Raw genomic sequence first — 17,265 nt, forward strand, 5'->3', positions numbered from 1 at the left:
TTCCTTCAGCATAAAAAGCGAGCTGGCTCTTGGAAAGCCCAGGGAAGAGGAAACACATAAACCCTCTCTTTACTTTTTAAAGCGTGATGGCTAGCCCTATGGTCACATCTGGTACAGCTGGTTTTTAATGCATATAGATTGGGACACAGGGAAAATCAGTGAAAGCTGAAATACAGAATAAGTGAAAAGCCGTGCCAGGCTAAGGAAAGAAGCGCAAAGCAACTGGTGTCTTTTCTAGACAGCTAAATGGATGAGATTTTCCACCCTGTTCCCCTAAAAAATCTGTATCTTCAGTTGCGGAGAACAACGGAGTGACAAGAGATGGATACTGTGGATGGGAAAGAGGAAAGGAGCCAGGTCCTGCCCTCAGGTAAGGCAGGGGCCAGACACGGAGCAAAAGAAGGCCCTTCCAATGAGAGATGGCTTCACCTAAGCCAGAGTACAGCTTGCGAAAAACAGAGAAAGCTTTTTTCCACCTCTCTGCACACTTTAAAGAGTATGATGTAATTTTTTATTTGTTTGAACAGAAAAATCACCTTTCTATGTATGATACTTAGTCTTGGGTGACTAAATGGAAAGCTGAAGGACTGATCTGCAGAGGGACTTAAAAAAGCTGGGGAGCTTGGTGGTCATCAGAAAGAGATGCAACTTTGAACCTGTTTTAGTCATACCTTATTAAAAATGCAAATTAAGACCAAAACATAGAAACACAGGCATCCCGCCAATTGCGTTGCGGAGCTGTAAATTGCTAATCAGACAAGTACCACACTGAGCTTTTTTATTCCCTTAAAACACAAAAACCCGCATGCACAATGAGCTGCATAAATGAGCTCCTCAAAACAAGGAAGCAATCAGGCAACTCACTTCCCAAAGTTGCTAATCTTGGGCTGCCGAGTTACTTCTGACCCTCCACATGCAGCTGCACTGTGAGCACAGACCTGCCACATTACGAGTTTAGACTTTGCTGCCATTAAGCAAACGAGCTGCTTCAGGGCTCAGAACAAGGCAGAGCGGATTATCAGAAAATGTGCAGATGCAGGGAACACTGTTCAAAACTCCACTGCTTCTTCCAAGACTCACACCAACGTATTCAGTCCTCGTAACGAGCTCCATGGCACTGCTTTCCTTTACTTTTTAATTTTCTCCTTTTCCACAGTGACAACTCGCAATATTCACCTAAAGCTTTTCCCAAGTAATAAAGACTACAAAGAGTTTACTCTATTTTCTGCATGAAGAGAAATCAAATACTAACCTATCCCTGGTGTGCATTAAATATAACCAATAAACAATCATTAGCTGCCATTGGACCATAAAATTTGAAGAGCCCTAAACATATCATGTTGTTCATGGGAGCTCAGTGTTTTGTTTCACGTGGCTATACAGCCTCCTTGTCAGGGTGCAGTAATGGGATATGCATGCACCAGACATGCCTTTCAAGGGTGCAATATAGGTTCTGCTTAATGGAGTTCAGCATCCACATTGCTCATGCTTCTTCCCCCAAATACTGGCAACAACGCCGCAAATAAAACAAGTTCAGTGGAGCCACCCAAGACAGACCGCACTGTTAGAAGCTATTTTCTGAGCTACATTTACATGCACGAAATGTCGGCGGCTGGCTGATGGACTTGGAGGCTGTGTACATACACAGGGCTTTCATTTTGCTTTCTGACAGCTGGATTGCTTACCATGTATATCCTGCTTTATAGCATTCCAAATGGGGGGAGAAGGGGGAAGAAACAATAGAGAGATTCCTGCCATGATGAATTTGATCACCAGTGGATGAATATATCTACAAGTACGTTTTCTAAAATATATTGAACCATTCAAAGCGTAGCTGCTTTCCTCTGCAATTTGTAAGAGACTCTGATATTAAACTCAGGAAGGTATGGGAATATGGAATAGCTTCATGCTGTCGATTTTGGATGGCGTGCTTCTACAACGAGTCTTCTCAAGTCTTAATTGAGCATTTAATTCTAGACACAAGTTGTTTTCAAACACTAACAAAAACTGCAAATGCTATTTTCCCTCTGCATTTTGCAGCATTGCCCACCACGATCCTCGACATAAATCCGGCCAGGAGATGGATGGACTTGGTTAACACACGGGACAAGGCACATGATGTGACTTTTTTAAATCGCAATACCAGTATTTTCTTTTTTTTGCAGCAAAACTTGAGCTGTGGCCATTTAAGACTCAGCAGCTGAAGACCTGGCCTGTAAGAAATGGTCACTTGGAAGTTCACGTGAGCATTGCCAGAATCACTTTGGCAATGTGGGGGAACCCCACTGTCTGCAGTGGAGCTCCGCGCTTTTCATCTTTACTTTAGAAATTACAGTCAGAATAAGGTGAGATGCAACATTTCTGAAAGGACCAAACACAGCTCAGCTTCTTCACATGAACAGTCCCTTCTAGCCTGAATGGGATGATCTTTTAATGGAATCACTATGCTGCTGCTTGGTTATAAAAGCAAACTAATCTTCTAATATAAGTGGTTTGAACTATTCTTAAATAAAAAAATAGTAAAAGGAAAAGGATTGATCTCAATTCTTGAAATAATTAAGTGTAAAAGAGTATCTTAACAGGGTAGCCACTCTAAAATGTCTATATGAATAGTAGGGCATGGGACACTTTAGAAAATCACAAGCACCAAGTGATAAGCAAAGCAAGAAGGAGAGGAACAACTACCTGTTCCTGGCTATGCAATCTGGGCATGTGTTACAGGAGGGTTGGATTTAGAAAGGCAAATGAAATCAAAAAAACCCACACTGGGTGTCTAAGCAAATCATTCTGAGATGTATGAATGGTGGCACCAAATGCCAGGCAAAAAACAAATAACACTAACAGCTCTATAAGTCCTGCTTAAACAAATGCAGTAAATAATGGAGGGAGGCAAGTAATATATTCCAGAGGATGTTTTACAAAACCTGGCAAAACCAAGCAACTTCTTGCAATCAAATTATGTATGCCTGGCATATAGTTCACTGCAAATTCTAATCAGTTCTACCCTTCTAATAACATTACACTGAAAAATACATCATCATCCATCAACCAGATGGAGCATGATAGTTATACAAAACATATTGTGTGTTTTTTATTTTCCTCTAAGAAAATGTGATAAAAATGTGCATTGTGGAATTAAAAATTATAAATAAATATTTTAGGCTTTGCAAATATCTGTAAATACTTATTTGCAAAATATTATATATACATGTTTAATTATTAAAAATACTACTTTATGCTGTGGAGAGGGAGACATATTTTACTGGCACACACATAGGACTGCTGCCTCCTCAATGCCAAAACAGTGAAGTTTTGTTGTTCGCCTTCAGTGAATTTCAGCCAAACTTTCTGCCTGTACCTTCCATGCCATGGAAACATTTGGGCACCCAAGGCCTGTTGGGAAAAGGCAGGGTATCCCATGGAATATGTTTATTTTGCTTTGCTTCAGAAAGGTCCATATTAATTTAACAGGAACAGAAACATTTCAGCAACGCAAAGCTGCTGTGGTGCTTTGTGGGAGCTGTGGTTGAAGATTGTGTATTCCCAGGCTCTACAGCCAGCCTGTTGCATGCCACTAACTCCCACAAGCTACACTGCTACTCTAGTCATCCCTACAGAACATCATGAAGGACTCTGCAAAGATGAAGGTGGATGCAAGTCAACTGCTGTGTCACATCCAAAGCCATGCCCCGGGCTTGGGAATGTCCTTTCACTACAAGGGAACAAACATTTTCAGCACCCAACAGTTACAGAGCACTGTAAAGGAACGCAGTTTGCGCAAGCTTCAAACTAGCTGCAGTGCTGGGTTTTCTTGGCAGGCAGCTCAAAATGTTGAGAGAGAAGTCGAAAGGATCACACTGATGCTCCAAACCCTGTGATGGTAACGCTGCAGAAGTCACAGGGTGAGCAGCGTGGAAAGTAGCCACTAAATACCAGACTGCAATGTGGACCAGTGAGAACACAGCTCCAGCAATGGCAAATGTGTGGGAATTGCCTTTCCAGACAGCTGGACTCATGGCCCTTTGGCTGTAACGTGTTTGAGGCTCCACGTGCCAAATGTAGGCTTCCGTGAAGAGACAAGTCCTCTGTAGAAACACCACAGTAAGAATAAATTTGTCCAAAGAGACAAGGCAAAATGTTTCCATACCTGATTCAATAGGTGCTTATATATCGCTCAAGAGGGAATGTGAATAGAAGAGCTGGTTGGGGCAGAAAGCAGGTGGCAGCTCATGGAAAATCTTCTCCAAAAATGGTGATCAGCTGTTGTGTCACTTATTCTTTGCCTTCTAGGCCTGTCAAAGTCGGTCAAACTACTTTGGATAAATTGGTAGAGATCCTTGAAAATTTACACACTCCTACCTTTATCTGTGTGGGCCATTTCCTTTCCACCAAGCATGACATTTATACAAATTCAGGTTGCTATTCTCCTACTCATGGGAAGAACACAACACAAATATCCATCTGGGATCCAAACCTATCTGCTGGCATGGTAATGGATCGTGAGCAGCTCCACTGCTCTACAAATCTGCTTTTGCAAGAAATTCGGCTCATATATACTAATAAGATTTCTGGCAAAAAATTTGTAGTTGAACTTAACAGAATATCAACTGCTGCCATGGTCTGACACAACTTATGCTAAAAAAGAGCTTTATAAACACCACCAGCTCATTGCTATGTACACCTTCATACTGAGCCCTTAACTCAGTTAAAATGACATGGAAAGGCAGCCTGACAAGGGAAGTAAAAAAAAAAAAAGTCAATAAAAACACTACTGTAGCAAAGATGGCAAAGAGAATCAAAGGCTCATTTTCCCCTTTGTTTTCCATTAGACAGTGGTGCACAATAATCTAAATTGTGCTTTGATACCAGCTTCAGCAATGTTGAAAACTCTTTTAAGAATATTTATAATGATGAACGATATAGCTGTTCCAATTTGCGAAGAGTCTAATGCACTCCACAATCATCACCTATTTTGCCTGCAGGCTCTATTAATTTGATAGAACACTTAAAAAAAAAGGAAGAAAGCAGTATTTATTCATCCAAATAAGAAATACTCTTTGATTAGAGAAGGATGACCTTGCTGAGACTTGGGACAGTCACCTCTGCTGATGTCATGCAATCATGTGATAAAATTTTCCTCAACTGACTTCCCTGGAAAATACCTTTGCAAATAATTTCATAGTGGGGAATTTGTCCTGTATCATCACACTCTGCACTGGAGACAAAGAAACAAGGCAAGGAATGCCTCCTGGCTGAGCTCTGCCTGCACAAGTCCTGTGGGCTCCTCACATCCCTTCATCGTCCCCACTCCCATCTCTCCTGCCCAGGTCCAAGCAACACCAAGCTCACTCACACTTTGTCCGTGCCATAGCTCCGGTAGTCCACCGCTGCTGACACAGCCACAATCAGCGCAGGCATGCCATAGCCCACCAAATAGAAGTACTTCCTCCGGGAGTGTTCGCTCTCAAAAACCTCCACCAGCATGATGTAGAGTTGCACTCCCTCCAGGAACATCCAGGTGAAAGCTGCCAGGAAGAAGAAGTGCAGGAGGGCAGCAAAGACGGCACAGGCAATCTGCATGAAGATTGAAAAGAGCAAGGGAAGGTGTTCGTATCATGCTGAATTAATGCAACCGTCTGGACTACTCTTACTGGAAGGTTTAATAAAAATGAGGGAGTTCTTATCTTCCCTCCCCCAAGGAAGAACTTTTTTTCACTTGGAAGATGTGTGTGAATTATTTTAAAATAGACACATCTTCGCATACATAAATTACATTAAAAGATACAACGGTAGGTATGTACACAGTCTGATAAATAAACATATAGAGATGCACAAAGTATAAGTGTATTTTTACAACCCGCTTATTAAACACACACACAAGCAACACACATACAGCAACACACATACAGCCTCTGAAATCACAGCAGGCATCAGCATGTGACTCACAGTTAACAACCAGAGGCCCAACCCTGTGAAGACTCATGGATGGAATTCAGACAGCGCTAGAATGTATCTCGCTGCACAGTCAAACACTGCACATGCACTGAGAGAAGTGCCTGTGACAGAAGCAGAAAACTCTTTGTCTCTTACCGGCTGGTCAGTCCGGTTGATGCCGATGAGGAAGAGGAGTTCTGCCACGAAGAGGCTGATGCACAAATTCTTGTGAATCGTGTTGCGATCGCTCTGCAGCCCACGGAAGAAGCAGAAGGTGAAGATGCAGATCAGGAGGCAGACCAGTGAGAGCAGGATGCCAACCCATGTGATGAAGTCCAGGAGTAGGTCATGGACTGCATCGCTGTGCTGAAGATAAAACCAAAATATCTCATTGCTGCATGATGCATGACTTTTAAGTCATCCCAGACACACAGTGAGGTTGCCTGAGACCCTTCCCCAAATGTTTGTACCAACTCACCAAGCTGTGGCACAAAGTACCACTACCAAAAAGATTAAATGGACTTGAATCCTGCAGCAAGAAAGCTGCAACCTGAAACACTGGCTCCAAAATATCTTGCAAGCTGCAGGTGCCCTAAACAGACTCAGATCCAAACACATCCCAGAAACAACGATGCTGTTGTTGATAATACTGAGATGTCATAGCTAGTCTTGCGTGCAGTTCCATCTTACGCAAATGTGGTAAAGGAGCATCTGGACACACAGCAAAGAACCATCAAATGCCATGAGTCAAGTGTAAAAAAGTGTGTCATGCTGACAACATCGTGTCCAACAACCCCAAGTCCATTACAACCATTTACCAAGAGTGAAAAAAGAATCTCTTTAAATGTTCACAGAGATGTATGAGCTTGAAGGCTTGGAGGCTTTGGACAGAAAGAGATTGCATGAATTATTTTTTTTTTCCACAGAGGAAGGAGAAAAGAAGTTTGATTTTTCTTTTTCAACCCTAGAGTTATATTTTAAAAATCCTAGGAAGTCAGATTGATCCCTAAAATGTTACCTAGGAAAAAAAAGGACAGATCTTTTAACATGAATTTGCTTTTAAACTGTGACAGAACAGTGATTTTAAGACAGCCTGGAAAGCTAGTGATTCCCTGTGATGAACTCATAACATGGTTTTACTCCAAAGCCATGCAAACAAGGCCATTTGCAGTGGCAAACTAAGGCAGCAAAGTTTTGTGAGGGGCAACATAGGCATGCCTTGGCTCTGCTGATAAAACAGTGCTGCATTGCTCCTGAGCTTACAACTATGTATCCCTCACAGAAAGAGGAGGGGAATGATGGGACCCTCTTGGTAAGAGTATCCTAGCACCTTATTCCTTACTCAGGCTGTAAAACTCATCCGTAACTCCCCAAGTTTCCATGAGATGCAGTGAAATTAGAGGGTAAAATGTAAATAAGAAGTGAGAAATACACAGTGAATCAGGAGATGGCTGCTTAGGGCTTAGTGGTTAGAGTTCATCAGCTGAGGAAAAGAATGGCTGGAAATCTCTGGGGGCTTTCCAGGAAGACCAAAGGGGCTTGAAACCCAGCTTTGTGGTCCACTACATTGTGTTATAAATGGTAATCAAATTCCCCACCACTTCTGGCATTTCAATGACTTAGGCTGGCAAATACAATAGTGTCACACTTCAAAAAGCCAGGGCAAACTGGAAACATTTTTCTCTCCATGGGATAAAAGCTTATGACAGATGGAGAGAAAAGGTGATTAATTTATCCATTTTCTTTGCCTGCCTGCCAATGATAAAGCCACATCAAATGTCAGGCCTTTCCCAATATACACTCTGCTATGTTAGCACCCACAACAACTCAAACCTTTCAGCTCTTTGGCTTTATCAGCATGAATGATAGGCATCAAATGATAATGAAATATGGGGAGTGACTCTCTGTTCCACCTCTTCCATGCTGGAAGCTTTCTCTTCAGAGAGACTTGGACGTAGAAAGACAGAGAGCTTCCTTGCCCAAACACTCTTGAAGCTCCTCCTGAGTATTTCCAGTATCTAAGGAACTAGAGGTCACAAGTCCAACAAGGAGACAAGAAATCATTGTGTGCTTTCTGTAGATCATGACAGAAATGTCTATTCCAGCCAGCTCATCCAGCAGCGCCCAGAACACTGACAAGATGAAGCACATCATTTTCCTGGCTGCTGCGCATTGCTTTATCTCAGTGTCATTCCAGCTCATCCATCCCTCTTAACTCTGCGAAAAAATGTTAATGCAAACCTTGCACCTTGCAAATCATTCTTTCTTTTGTCTGAGGCTGCTGGAGAATGGCAGGAGAACATCTCCCTGAACAAGCCTTCATCTGATTAGATTGCCCTGCCAGGCTGAATGGACCAAGAGCTCTTGGGCTGGGTGAGCAGGACAAGGCAGCTAATGGAGGTGGTTACAAGGAAAAAGCAACCACACAGACTTTGGCCAGATGCACCCACCCCACCCAGATGCAGTCAACAGCACAGATTCATCTATCCCAAGGCAAATTTAGCTTGGTGCAGGGAAAATTCTCTGAGGGCTTCTTACTCTAGATGGGGGGATGAATCTCAAAGGTCTCAGTTTCTGCACTGCTTATCACAAAACCACAACTCTGCTGACTTTAAGACATGATGCAGAAATTACAGGTGTTTTTTGCTCCTGGAGTGGGATCCTACCATCTGGGTTCATGGTCTTCCTCAGGGAAGGGCTGCTTGCCCAAGAAGCTTACCATGCTTAACAATAAACATGCTTCATTGTTGTATTATTATTATTATTATCACACTACTCTTCTTTTTAATATTAATCGTAAAGATAATACTGACTTTATGTATATAACACTCATCCCTGGAGTGCTGGGAAACAACCATAAAACCAGCTTCTCCATAATTACAAACTCCCTCCCCAAACTCAACAAATTCACAAAAGAACAAACAAAAAGGAATAATAACAATAAACTGGGAACAAGAGCAATTTAAAAACACCTCAGGGGAAAAAATATGAATTCATAGCTTTTCTAGTAAAGTCCAAGAGAGGAAGTGGGTTGAATTTTAAAGGCTGGATACACTCCATCCTGTTTGGGACGCCCAATTTCAGGTGCTACTGCAGAGCCAATGGGTCAGGGAAGACTGGCATCCTCCCCAGGGCAGCGCCAACTACCCTCAGGGCAGGCATATCCAGAGTTTTTACACCAGCAAGTACAACAAAATGAAGTTTGCCTTTTGCTGGAGATTGAAACTTGTACATTACTGCAGTGTCACAGGTCATAAAGCAGAATAATATGGGAAAAGGAGGAATAGTGGTAATCACTCCCAATGCCATGAGCTTATCCTTGCCATCACCCAATCACTGTGTGACGAATAAGGGAGCAATATACCTGGCTTACACAGCTGGTATATGCAGTTCCGAGGTTAAATGTGATACACAGCACACCCAGATTTTGTATTTGGGTCCTAGTCTCCAAGCCTGGCCCCTTAGCCACAGAAAAATGCAAAAGGAGCAAATCTTCTCTTTACCCTGTCCAGCACTGTTAAAACACTCCTTGACTAAGGATAAAATAGCTTTGATTTGCATGCTGATCACTGAATCACAGATTGGATAAGGTTGGAAGGGACCACCAGTGGGGTCATTTGGTCCAAGCTCCCTGCTCAGGTCCAACTAGATTCTGTGCTGTTGATCATGACCCTAAGGGATTTTTTATTCCCTAAAGATCCCTAATGACATCCTTTCGGAACAATGGAGCCCTAGGGTCTCTAAAGCATGCAAAATACTTCTGAAACCACCAGTGTATTGGTAATAGTCAACTCTTGCTTCTCAATGATCTCCCAAATACCTGGGCAACCAGAAGAGCTCATGAGAGATACCAGATGTCAGTCCAAGAGAGAATTTCCTTACAGCATCAATCAAACAGCTCCTTGCCCAAATGTACCATGGCTGACAAGACTGGTGCTACATGGCAGAGCATGCAAGACACTGAGTTTTGTTACCACTAGCTACATAAGCTTTACAGGTAAACTGACATGCAGATTACTTTCAGCACAGGAACAACTTACTGAATAATTGAAAGAGATAAACTTCAGTTAAAGGGCTTCTATATTAAGTATGTTTTACATTTATGATTTAGGTATGAGCCTGACCCAAATCCCAGAGAAAGAAAATGTCTCTGGCTTTGGAATAAAGCTCTGTTTTTGCTCCAGTGGGGCCAAGAGCAGTAGGAGGAGAGTGTTGATGGAGACTTGTGCAGGAGGAGTTACAGGAGAACTGGTAGCAACCACAGCACGGTGAGCAGGCAGCCCAGATATTATCCAGGCTGGGAAAATCAATGAGGAGCTCTGGCAGTGCCTGTACACCAGAGCTGAGCTAATAAAAACAAATCCCAGGGAATGTCAGCTTATGACAGAATAGCTCTCCCTGAGATGAACAGCCATTTCCTCTCGTATTAAAAACATCAGCAGAAGAAAACAGCAGCCAAACTGAGCTGCCAGCAGCAAAGGACACATTCCTTTGCCTAATCTGTCCCTCCAGGAATGGAAGAAGTAATATCTTTGGGGGTAGAGGAATAAGCAAGCAGTAAATAAAAACACAATGTCATAAACTAGCTCAGATATGACCGCTCGGCGCCTGGTGGGAGCTGGCAGTGTACTGGGCTGGGCAGAGACCCAAGTGGGACAGGTTTGAACTTCTGTGCATTGCTGATACTGCTTCCTGGATTTGTAGCTATATGGGGCCGTGCAGGGTCCCTCTGCCCTTTTTCCCCCATCACTGGTGGTGAGAGAGGATTACTGCTATGACCTGGCTGTAATGCTTTGTGGCTAAGTGCAAAGGGCTACTTAAGAAGCAGATGCGTTTCTAAATGTGCCAAAAGCATCAGCTGGGGTACACAGACTGGGAGGAAACCCCAAAGGACTCCTGCAGTGTGTCTGGGATGGCTACAGGCATCACCTGCCACAGCTATGCAGATATGAGAGGTTTCGGGGGAGTTTTTCCCTCTCTGTGGCCAAGACAAGTATGTGCTGGAGGCATCCCTTTGCTTTAGCACCCATCCTCTCCATCCTCCCCAAGGATGTACAGAGGGAGGTAGGCAGCTCTGCTCCACAGCAAACACAGCACCCATGGGCCTGGTACATATCCTCTCTTTACTCTGCAAAGGTGATGCTGTCAGGGCACCATCAGGTTATAACCCAGGAATAAAGAGAGCATAATTCTCACCTGAAGCCCCTGTGCAACATCACTGTCTTCAGACTATGGCTGTTCATAATAAGGCTCAGATCCCCAAGCACTCCTGCAAGGTGCTTTAGTTGCCTTTCCTCTTCTTGCCTTAGTCCACAAAGCTACCTTCATATTCTGCGTGGGTAACACAGATCATTTTCCCTCTTCTGCCTTCCTCAGCAAGATTAAGGCCTCCTAGCAGAACTCTTTCCCACAAACTTCTCCCCAAAATGCAACAGCCTTCCAGCAACTGCCAGAAGCAGCAGCCAGCACAAGTCACAGAAACCTCCATGACCATAATAAAGCTATATGGGGGCAGGTGAGCACAGAGAAATGGGTACAGACTTCACCTCATTGTGTGTTACAAACACTACTGAAGATACAGCATGTGGCAAGAGCCCAGTGTTTCCATTGCACTCACCAACACCGCTGCAATTGGGATGCAGCTGAGGTGAGATTCAGTTGTCAAGAAGAGGTGAGGCTTGGAAAAACAATTGCATCCATCATCCTGCCCTTCTCTGCTGGCTCGATTCAGGCAGTTCTGCTTACTCATATGGTATCTCCATCCCAAGAAATGAGCTGTGGTGGTTGTGCCAAACTCACTGTTACGCATCTACCCAGTCAAGCTGCCAGCTTGTTAACTTGAGTTTCTGGAAAAAGTCTGGTCACAGCATCATCAGCTTCTGCTGTCACAGTGATGGTCTTACCCAGCCTTGTGCCGAGAGACAGCTGGGACATGTTTCCATCACACCACGGCCACTACCTCTGCTGTGGTCCTCACATTCAACATGCTCTCAGCCAGAAAGGAAGGGTGTAGCAAGACAGAGAGCAAGGCTTGCCAATAGGAGCTGCAGGAATTTTGCGTGAATTTTAGAGCAGAGGATCAGGAAACCCTGCAGGGTGATGATGTTTCCATGCTCTGTGGCACAGTTCCTTACTACGAAACTAGCTCTGTCTGGCAGCTTGGAGAGTCAAGAAGAGCAATACTAAGCAAATATGTACCTGTTGGACTGAAGGGAAAGGAAGCCATGGCTAATAAACTGCAGTGTGCTCTAATTTCTGACACCTGGAAGCACCAAGCTAAGAAACTGCAAAGGGTATTTTCATCTGAAGCCAGGAACAGTTGTTTCTCTAGTTGTTTCCAGGTTGGACACCCAAAAGTGGAAACCTGAGAAGATCTGGGTCAGTGCTTTGGGGAATGCACAGACAAGGACCAGAGAGATGTCCAACAAAACACATGAGAACTAGAAACAGTAAGACACAATTAGAGCTCAACGCAAAACAATGTGTGTCAAACTGAGGGTAAGGAACTCAATGAACTCCCTGGAGTGACTTGCTGCTGTCTAACCTAGACAAAGAGCTGAAGGACGCTGCTACCAGTTACAACTCTAAATAGACCCCATAGGCATAGATTACTTGACCTAATAGGTATATTTTAATTAAGGTATAACCAACATGTTGTTTATAGCTCCTTGTTCTTGGGGTTCACTGAGGTGACAGATTTCTGCCCCTAACACAGATTCAAATACTGCTGTATTTTGAATTTTACAGTCTCACTGAAGACAAACACATTTAATGATTTTTCCACTTAATTAAAATAGTTCTTATTTAATAACATATTAGAACAAGTTACTTATTGCAACGTGTAATATATAAGTTTGGGTTTTTTTAGAATTAGCACCTTTGATGGTACTAAATGATTTGTCTTGCAAAATTCATTACGTGGAGGTTTCAGTAATTTAATTCTGCAGTTAGAGTGTTTTTGTAATCCTGCACCCACTTCTGCTTTCATTCATTTCTGCTCAATCCCACAAGTGCTAATATATGGATAAACCAGCTTGCAATAACTTCAGCTTGCTCTTTATATCTGAAATGGCTGTACTGCTTTAGGCAAGGGACCACTGCATTCCATTCAGATGTCACATATTTTTATTCCTTTCTCTCCTTCACTTGCCTTATGCTTCCATTCCCCAAATAATTAGCACAGTGTAACGTGTTTTTGGTATAGAATAACACCTGAAAGCTTCCTATTAATTGCAACAGTTAAAATAGCTTTCTTTTTTCCCTCTTTCTCTTTTTTTTTTTTTAAAGAAGAGTAAGATCTGGCATTCACTACATACTGATAAGCAATGTTTATCTACCCTGGGGTACCTTTGCTTACTCTGTGTTGGGTGGGTTTTTTAATTGCATTTTCCCACCAGCTCTAAACTTGTTTTCTGGCTGCATAATTTTCCCGTGATACATTTAAGATGCATCTGCTATAATTAATATGATGAAAAGCACAAGCTTATATGAAAAACAGCTTGTAAATTTTGACTAATTCTGCAGCAATTACATAGGTAGAATGGCTTATTTAACTATGGGCTTTGTTCCACAGCATGAGAGCCACCACATTTTTATAGAATTTAAGGGTGATGATATCCTACCAATTCAAGCAATAGATAGATATTAACATAGATCTCATCTATGTTAAACTTATATCATAATTTAACAAAACATCTATGAGACTGTAATAATTTTCTCATAACACAGGTCAAATGAGCCTCTTAAATGGTAAAAACGGTGATTTGTTTCCAAGTCTTAAAACCTCTCTGCAAAAGGAGGTTCTCGTTTTTTCCTGGTAAACTGTCTGGCAGGGCAATGAGCACTGCATGTCTGTAAGGTCATCCCTTACCAGGAGGATTCATCAGTGAGATCCAGCTCACTTGTTATACAGTCCTACTGTTCTCTCCTCATGCTAGCTGGGGCTCTGACAGGGGCTAGAGGGGTACCTGCAGATGAGGGTCCATCACTGTTCCCAGCAGCTATGCATCCTGCTTGTGAGCACAGCCAGCTTTTGGTCTTGGGCACTGTTGTTTTACCCCACTGAAGTATGTGGGTGAATAAGAAACTCCGGGCCCAACCAATTTTAACAGGCAGAAAGCATCTTCAAATTAAATTTTCCTCTTAATCAGGTACTGTCGTATTAAGACCAGAATTGATCCCAGCAACTTCTACTCCTGAAGCACACCAATAAATCCCTGTTGCCATGGTCAGCCAGTGTCATTTTCTGCCCCTTCAGACAAAGACATATTGCTTTTTCATGCTAGAGAGCCAGAAGGCCATCAATCAACTCCCTCAGCGGCACTGCCTTCCAGCTCCACCTTGCCACATACTCTCTGCTAATAATTAAATTGTAGCCTGTAACTTGCAGAGCAGCCACTGAGGTCTCCTCTGGAGAACACACTCTTTTGCCATGTTACCAGGGAGGGACATCATTCATGACCAGATGAGACACTTGTCAAATGGGTGCTGTTTTTTTGATTAAGGAGCAGGACTTGGATGTCTACTCCCCATGAGGCCCAATGTTCATTCTCATTAGGTAGGGTGCTATATTCACTAATTACACCAAAGGACGCTCCCTATGGATCCAAAAATTCAAACAACTAAGGACAGTAAACTACAAATCTCAATTACTGGAGAAAATTGTTTCTGCTGCAAAACTCCTAGAATATTATTAACTATTGTGCATATGAAGGTCCTCTTTAGGGATCCTAGTCACTGGCCAGAACGCTGCTCTAAGAGGTCCTGCACGCAACATCATTGCCCCAAAGATCATTCCGCCTCCAAGAAGACTAACAGGTCTTTGAGGCATGGAATGCCTCTTTGTACAAGACACAAAATAACAAAATGGTTCAAAAGCATGTCTATGAGCAGTGAGTGAGAGTCAATGAACGATAGCAACCCCCATTTATTTTTAAGCCTCCACTTTTCCAAAACAGCAGGTATTCTGCTGCCAAGACTTTAAAATCAACTCAGTGCAATAACATAAGGAATGTCATAGAAGCCACATCCCAGATTTGCCAAGAGCCACATAGTCAGCTCCACCAGCAGACCAGAGCGAGATGGTGTCACCAGGAAGAGTCAGGTGAGAAGCAGCTGGAGGGACGAGCTGCAAAGGTTTGCAGGTGGCATACCTGCCTTTGCCCTCAGACCAGGATGATCATTAAAGTGGGCATGCCAGGAAGCTGTCTGGTTACATCAGAGTCAATACATTGCAGCCAATTTGGCTCTTACAGCAGTGATACTTTGGCTGCAGACAAATGATAAAGCATGACCTGAAAGTCTTGAGGGTACTTGTTAACCCAGAAACAGCCACCAGCTAATAGCACACTGGCTTGGCACTCAGGAAGCTTCCAGCTGTATCTCTTTCCAACCTGTTGGCGAGGAAGGGTCTAACATCCTTTTCCTGCAAGATGAGATAACACGAGCACTACTTGTCTGATGAGGTTTGGATGAAATGTGCAGACAAGGCTGACCTACTTGCAGTTTGAGAAGAGGCTTGTTCAGCACCAGCCTGTATCCTGCACATGCAGTAGGGATCACCCTCATTCACACCAATGGAGTGGAAAGTTATCTGCATTTCCCAGGTGCAATCTCTGACTTCAGTGACTCAGGTATATCTGTTAATTCCAGACAGGTGATAACAAGCCAAGCACACATTTCTTATGAAAATTCAAGCAGTTGTAGGAAACTGGCAAAACCAGACCTGGACTGCAGAATGCCATTAACCTGTAAATATGTGCTCTGAATAGGCCATTTCTTTAGACATCTCCCAGGACAATGCCTCAGTCATTTTATGGCATGTTTCCTGGACTAGAACTGACTTCTGCAGAATAAAAAGGATATGTGAACCCGCAGCAGCAATAGATCTATCCCTGCCCCCCTCAGCTGATTCCAGCTGTTGTGGTAAATGTGCTCCCATGCTCTCATTTCTTTTTTTTTTAAGAGCTTTGGTCATGCATGATGGTTGTTTAACATATATTTTATTGCAGCTCTTCATATTCCTCTTCAGATTATGAAGTAGAACAAAAATATACAAAGCAGCGACACTGGAAGGCTATTTGAGAAAAGGTCTTTTAAAACCATAATAGCTTTTGTCGTTATGTGGTCATGGAAGTGGTTCTGAAATGTTCTGCCTGCATGGAAGATGCCAGGTCCATATCTAGCTCAGAGCTGTAGATTCTGCTGCAGTGCCAGGCACATGAAATGAAGACACTGCAACACAGAAAATGACTAGGCCAAAATCTTTTGGGCTTCAGAGCCTTCTCCTCTTCTTTCTGTAGCAGCTGAGACAGTTCTCAATCAAAGACAGCCAAGGCAGCTTAGGAAATGGAGGACCATCTCAACCATTCTCCTGTTCTTGAATAAAATCCCAAATGTGCGCTTTACTCTCCAAATGATTGCAACAACAAAGAACATCTACTTTCAGGAGTAACTATTTAGCTCCAGTGGTAGTCATATGGAAAGCCAGAATTATACTACAGACCTAAATGCACGTGAGGGAACTAGTTGATCATGTACTGGCCTCAGGTAGATGTACAGTCTATACAGGATGGTATAAGAAGCTTCCCTTTTATGTGTAGCTCCCTGTCACGCAACGAGATGCAGAGAAGGTAACGTTTTCCCCCTAACTGGAAGTGGAAAAACACTTTTGAGTCCCCACATGTACCTCACACAAACATGTGTGGCAGTGTATCTGCAGCTGCTGCAAGCAGGACACACAACTTGCACCCACGAGGCAGACTGCAGCCAGGGTGCTCAGTACACCTACACTGAGAAACCCACGAGCAAGAACCCAGCCAGGAGATGTTCTGCACCAGTAACCAAATGATATGGCAACAGCAAGCCTGCTCACTCATTATCCTCAGTTCAGAACTGCCCAAGCTAGGAGCTTAAGACAGGATTTGCATAGGTGTGACTATCTCCTGTTTCATCATGCAGCAGAAGGAAGATTTACACCAGATGGTTTCTACTTTTAGAGTTCCTGTCACACAGCAACTTCCCTGCTCAGCTCCATTTGCAGTAGGAAAACTGTATTACACATTGACCACTTCTCCTGCCCACCCAGTGCACTGGCAGCCTGTGAATGTGCAATGCCTACCTTAACTTCCACATGTGCCATCAGGACTGCAAAGTTGGTTAGGTGATTGCAGGAGCATGTGGTGTGTGTCTTGTTAGTTGTCAGGAGGCGACAGCCCTGGGTGGACCAGTACCCTGTCATTGTACGTTTTGTATAGCTCCAGAACGAACAATTCGGGTTGAAATTTTCTTCTGACTGCTGCAGGGAAGAAATTAATAAATGTAATAAAAATG

At 43.2% G+C, this 17,265-nt stretch overlaps 1 protein-coding gene across 24 annotated transcripts in view; it reads right to left on the bottom strand.

The window, feature by feature from the left end:
- Window positions 1-17,265, bottom strand: part of ADGRL3 (adhesion G protein-coupled receptor L3) — a 512,372-nt gene that overhangs the window by 58,367 nt on the left and 436,740 nt on the right. For all 24 annotated transcript variants that reach the window (XM_039382062.1, XM_039382059.1, XM_027725031.2 and 21 more), the window contains 3 exons: window positions 17,054-17,230; window positions 6,091-6,300; window positions 5,354-5,574 (listed from right to left, as the gene is read on the bottom strand). In XM_039382062.1, the coding sequence (XP_039237996.1) occupies window positions 5,354-5,574; window positions 6,091-6,300; window positions 17,054-17,230 (608 nt within the window). The remainder of the gene's footprint in view (window positions 1-5,353; window positions 5,575-6,090; window positions 6,301-17,053; window positions 17,231-17,265) is intronic.

The sequence above is a fragment of the Pipra filicauda genome, unplaced genomic scaffold, assembly GCF_003945595.2.
Source record: "Pipra filicauda isolate LSUMZ 115617 unplaced genomic scaffold, ASM394559v2 scaffold252_size1811890_pilon, whole genome shotgun sequence".
Taxonomy (NCBI): Eukaryota; Metazoa; Chordata; class Aves; order Passeriformes; family Pipridae; genus Pipra; species Pipra filicauda.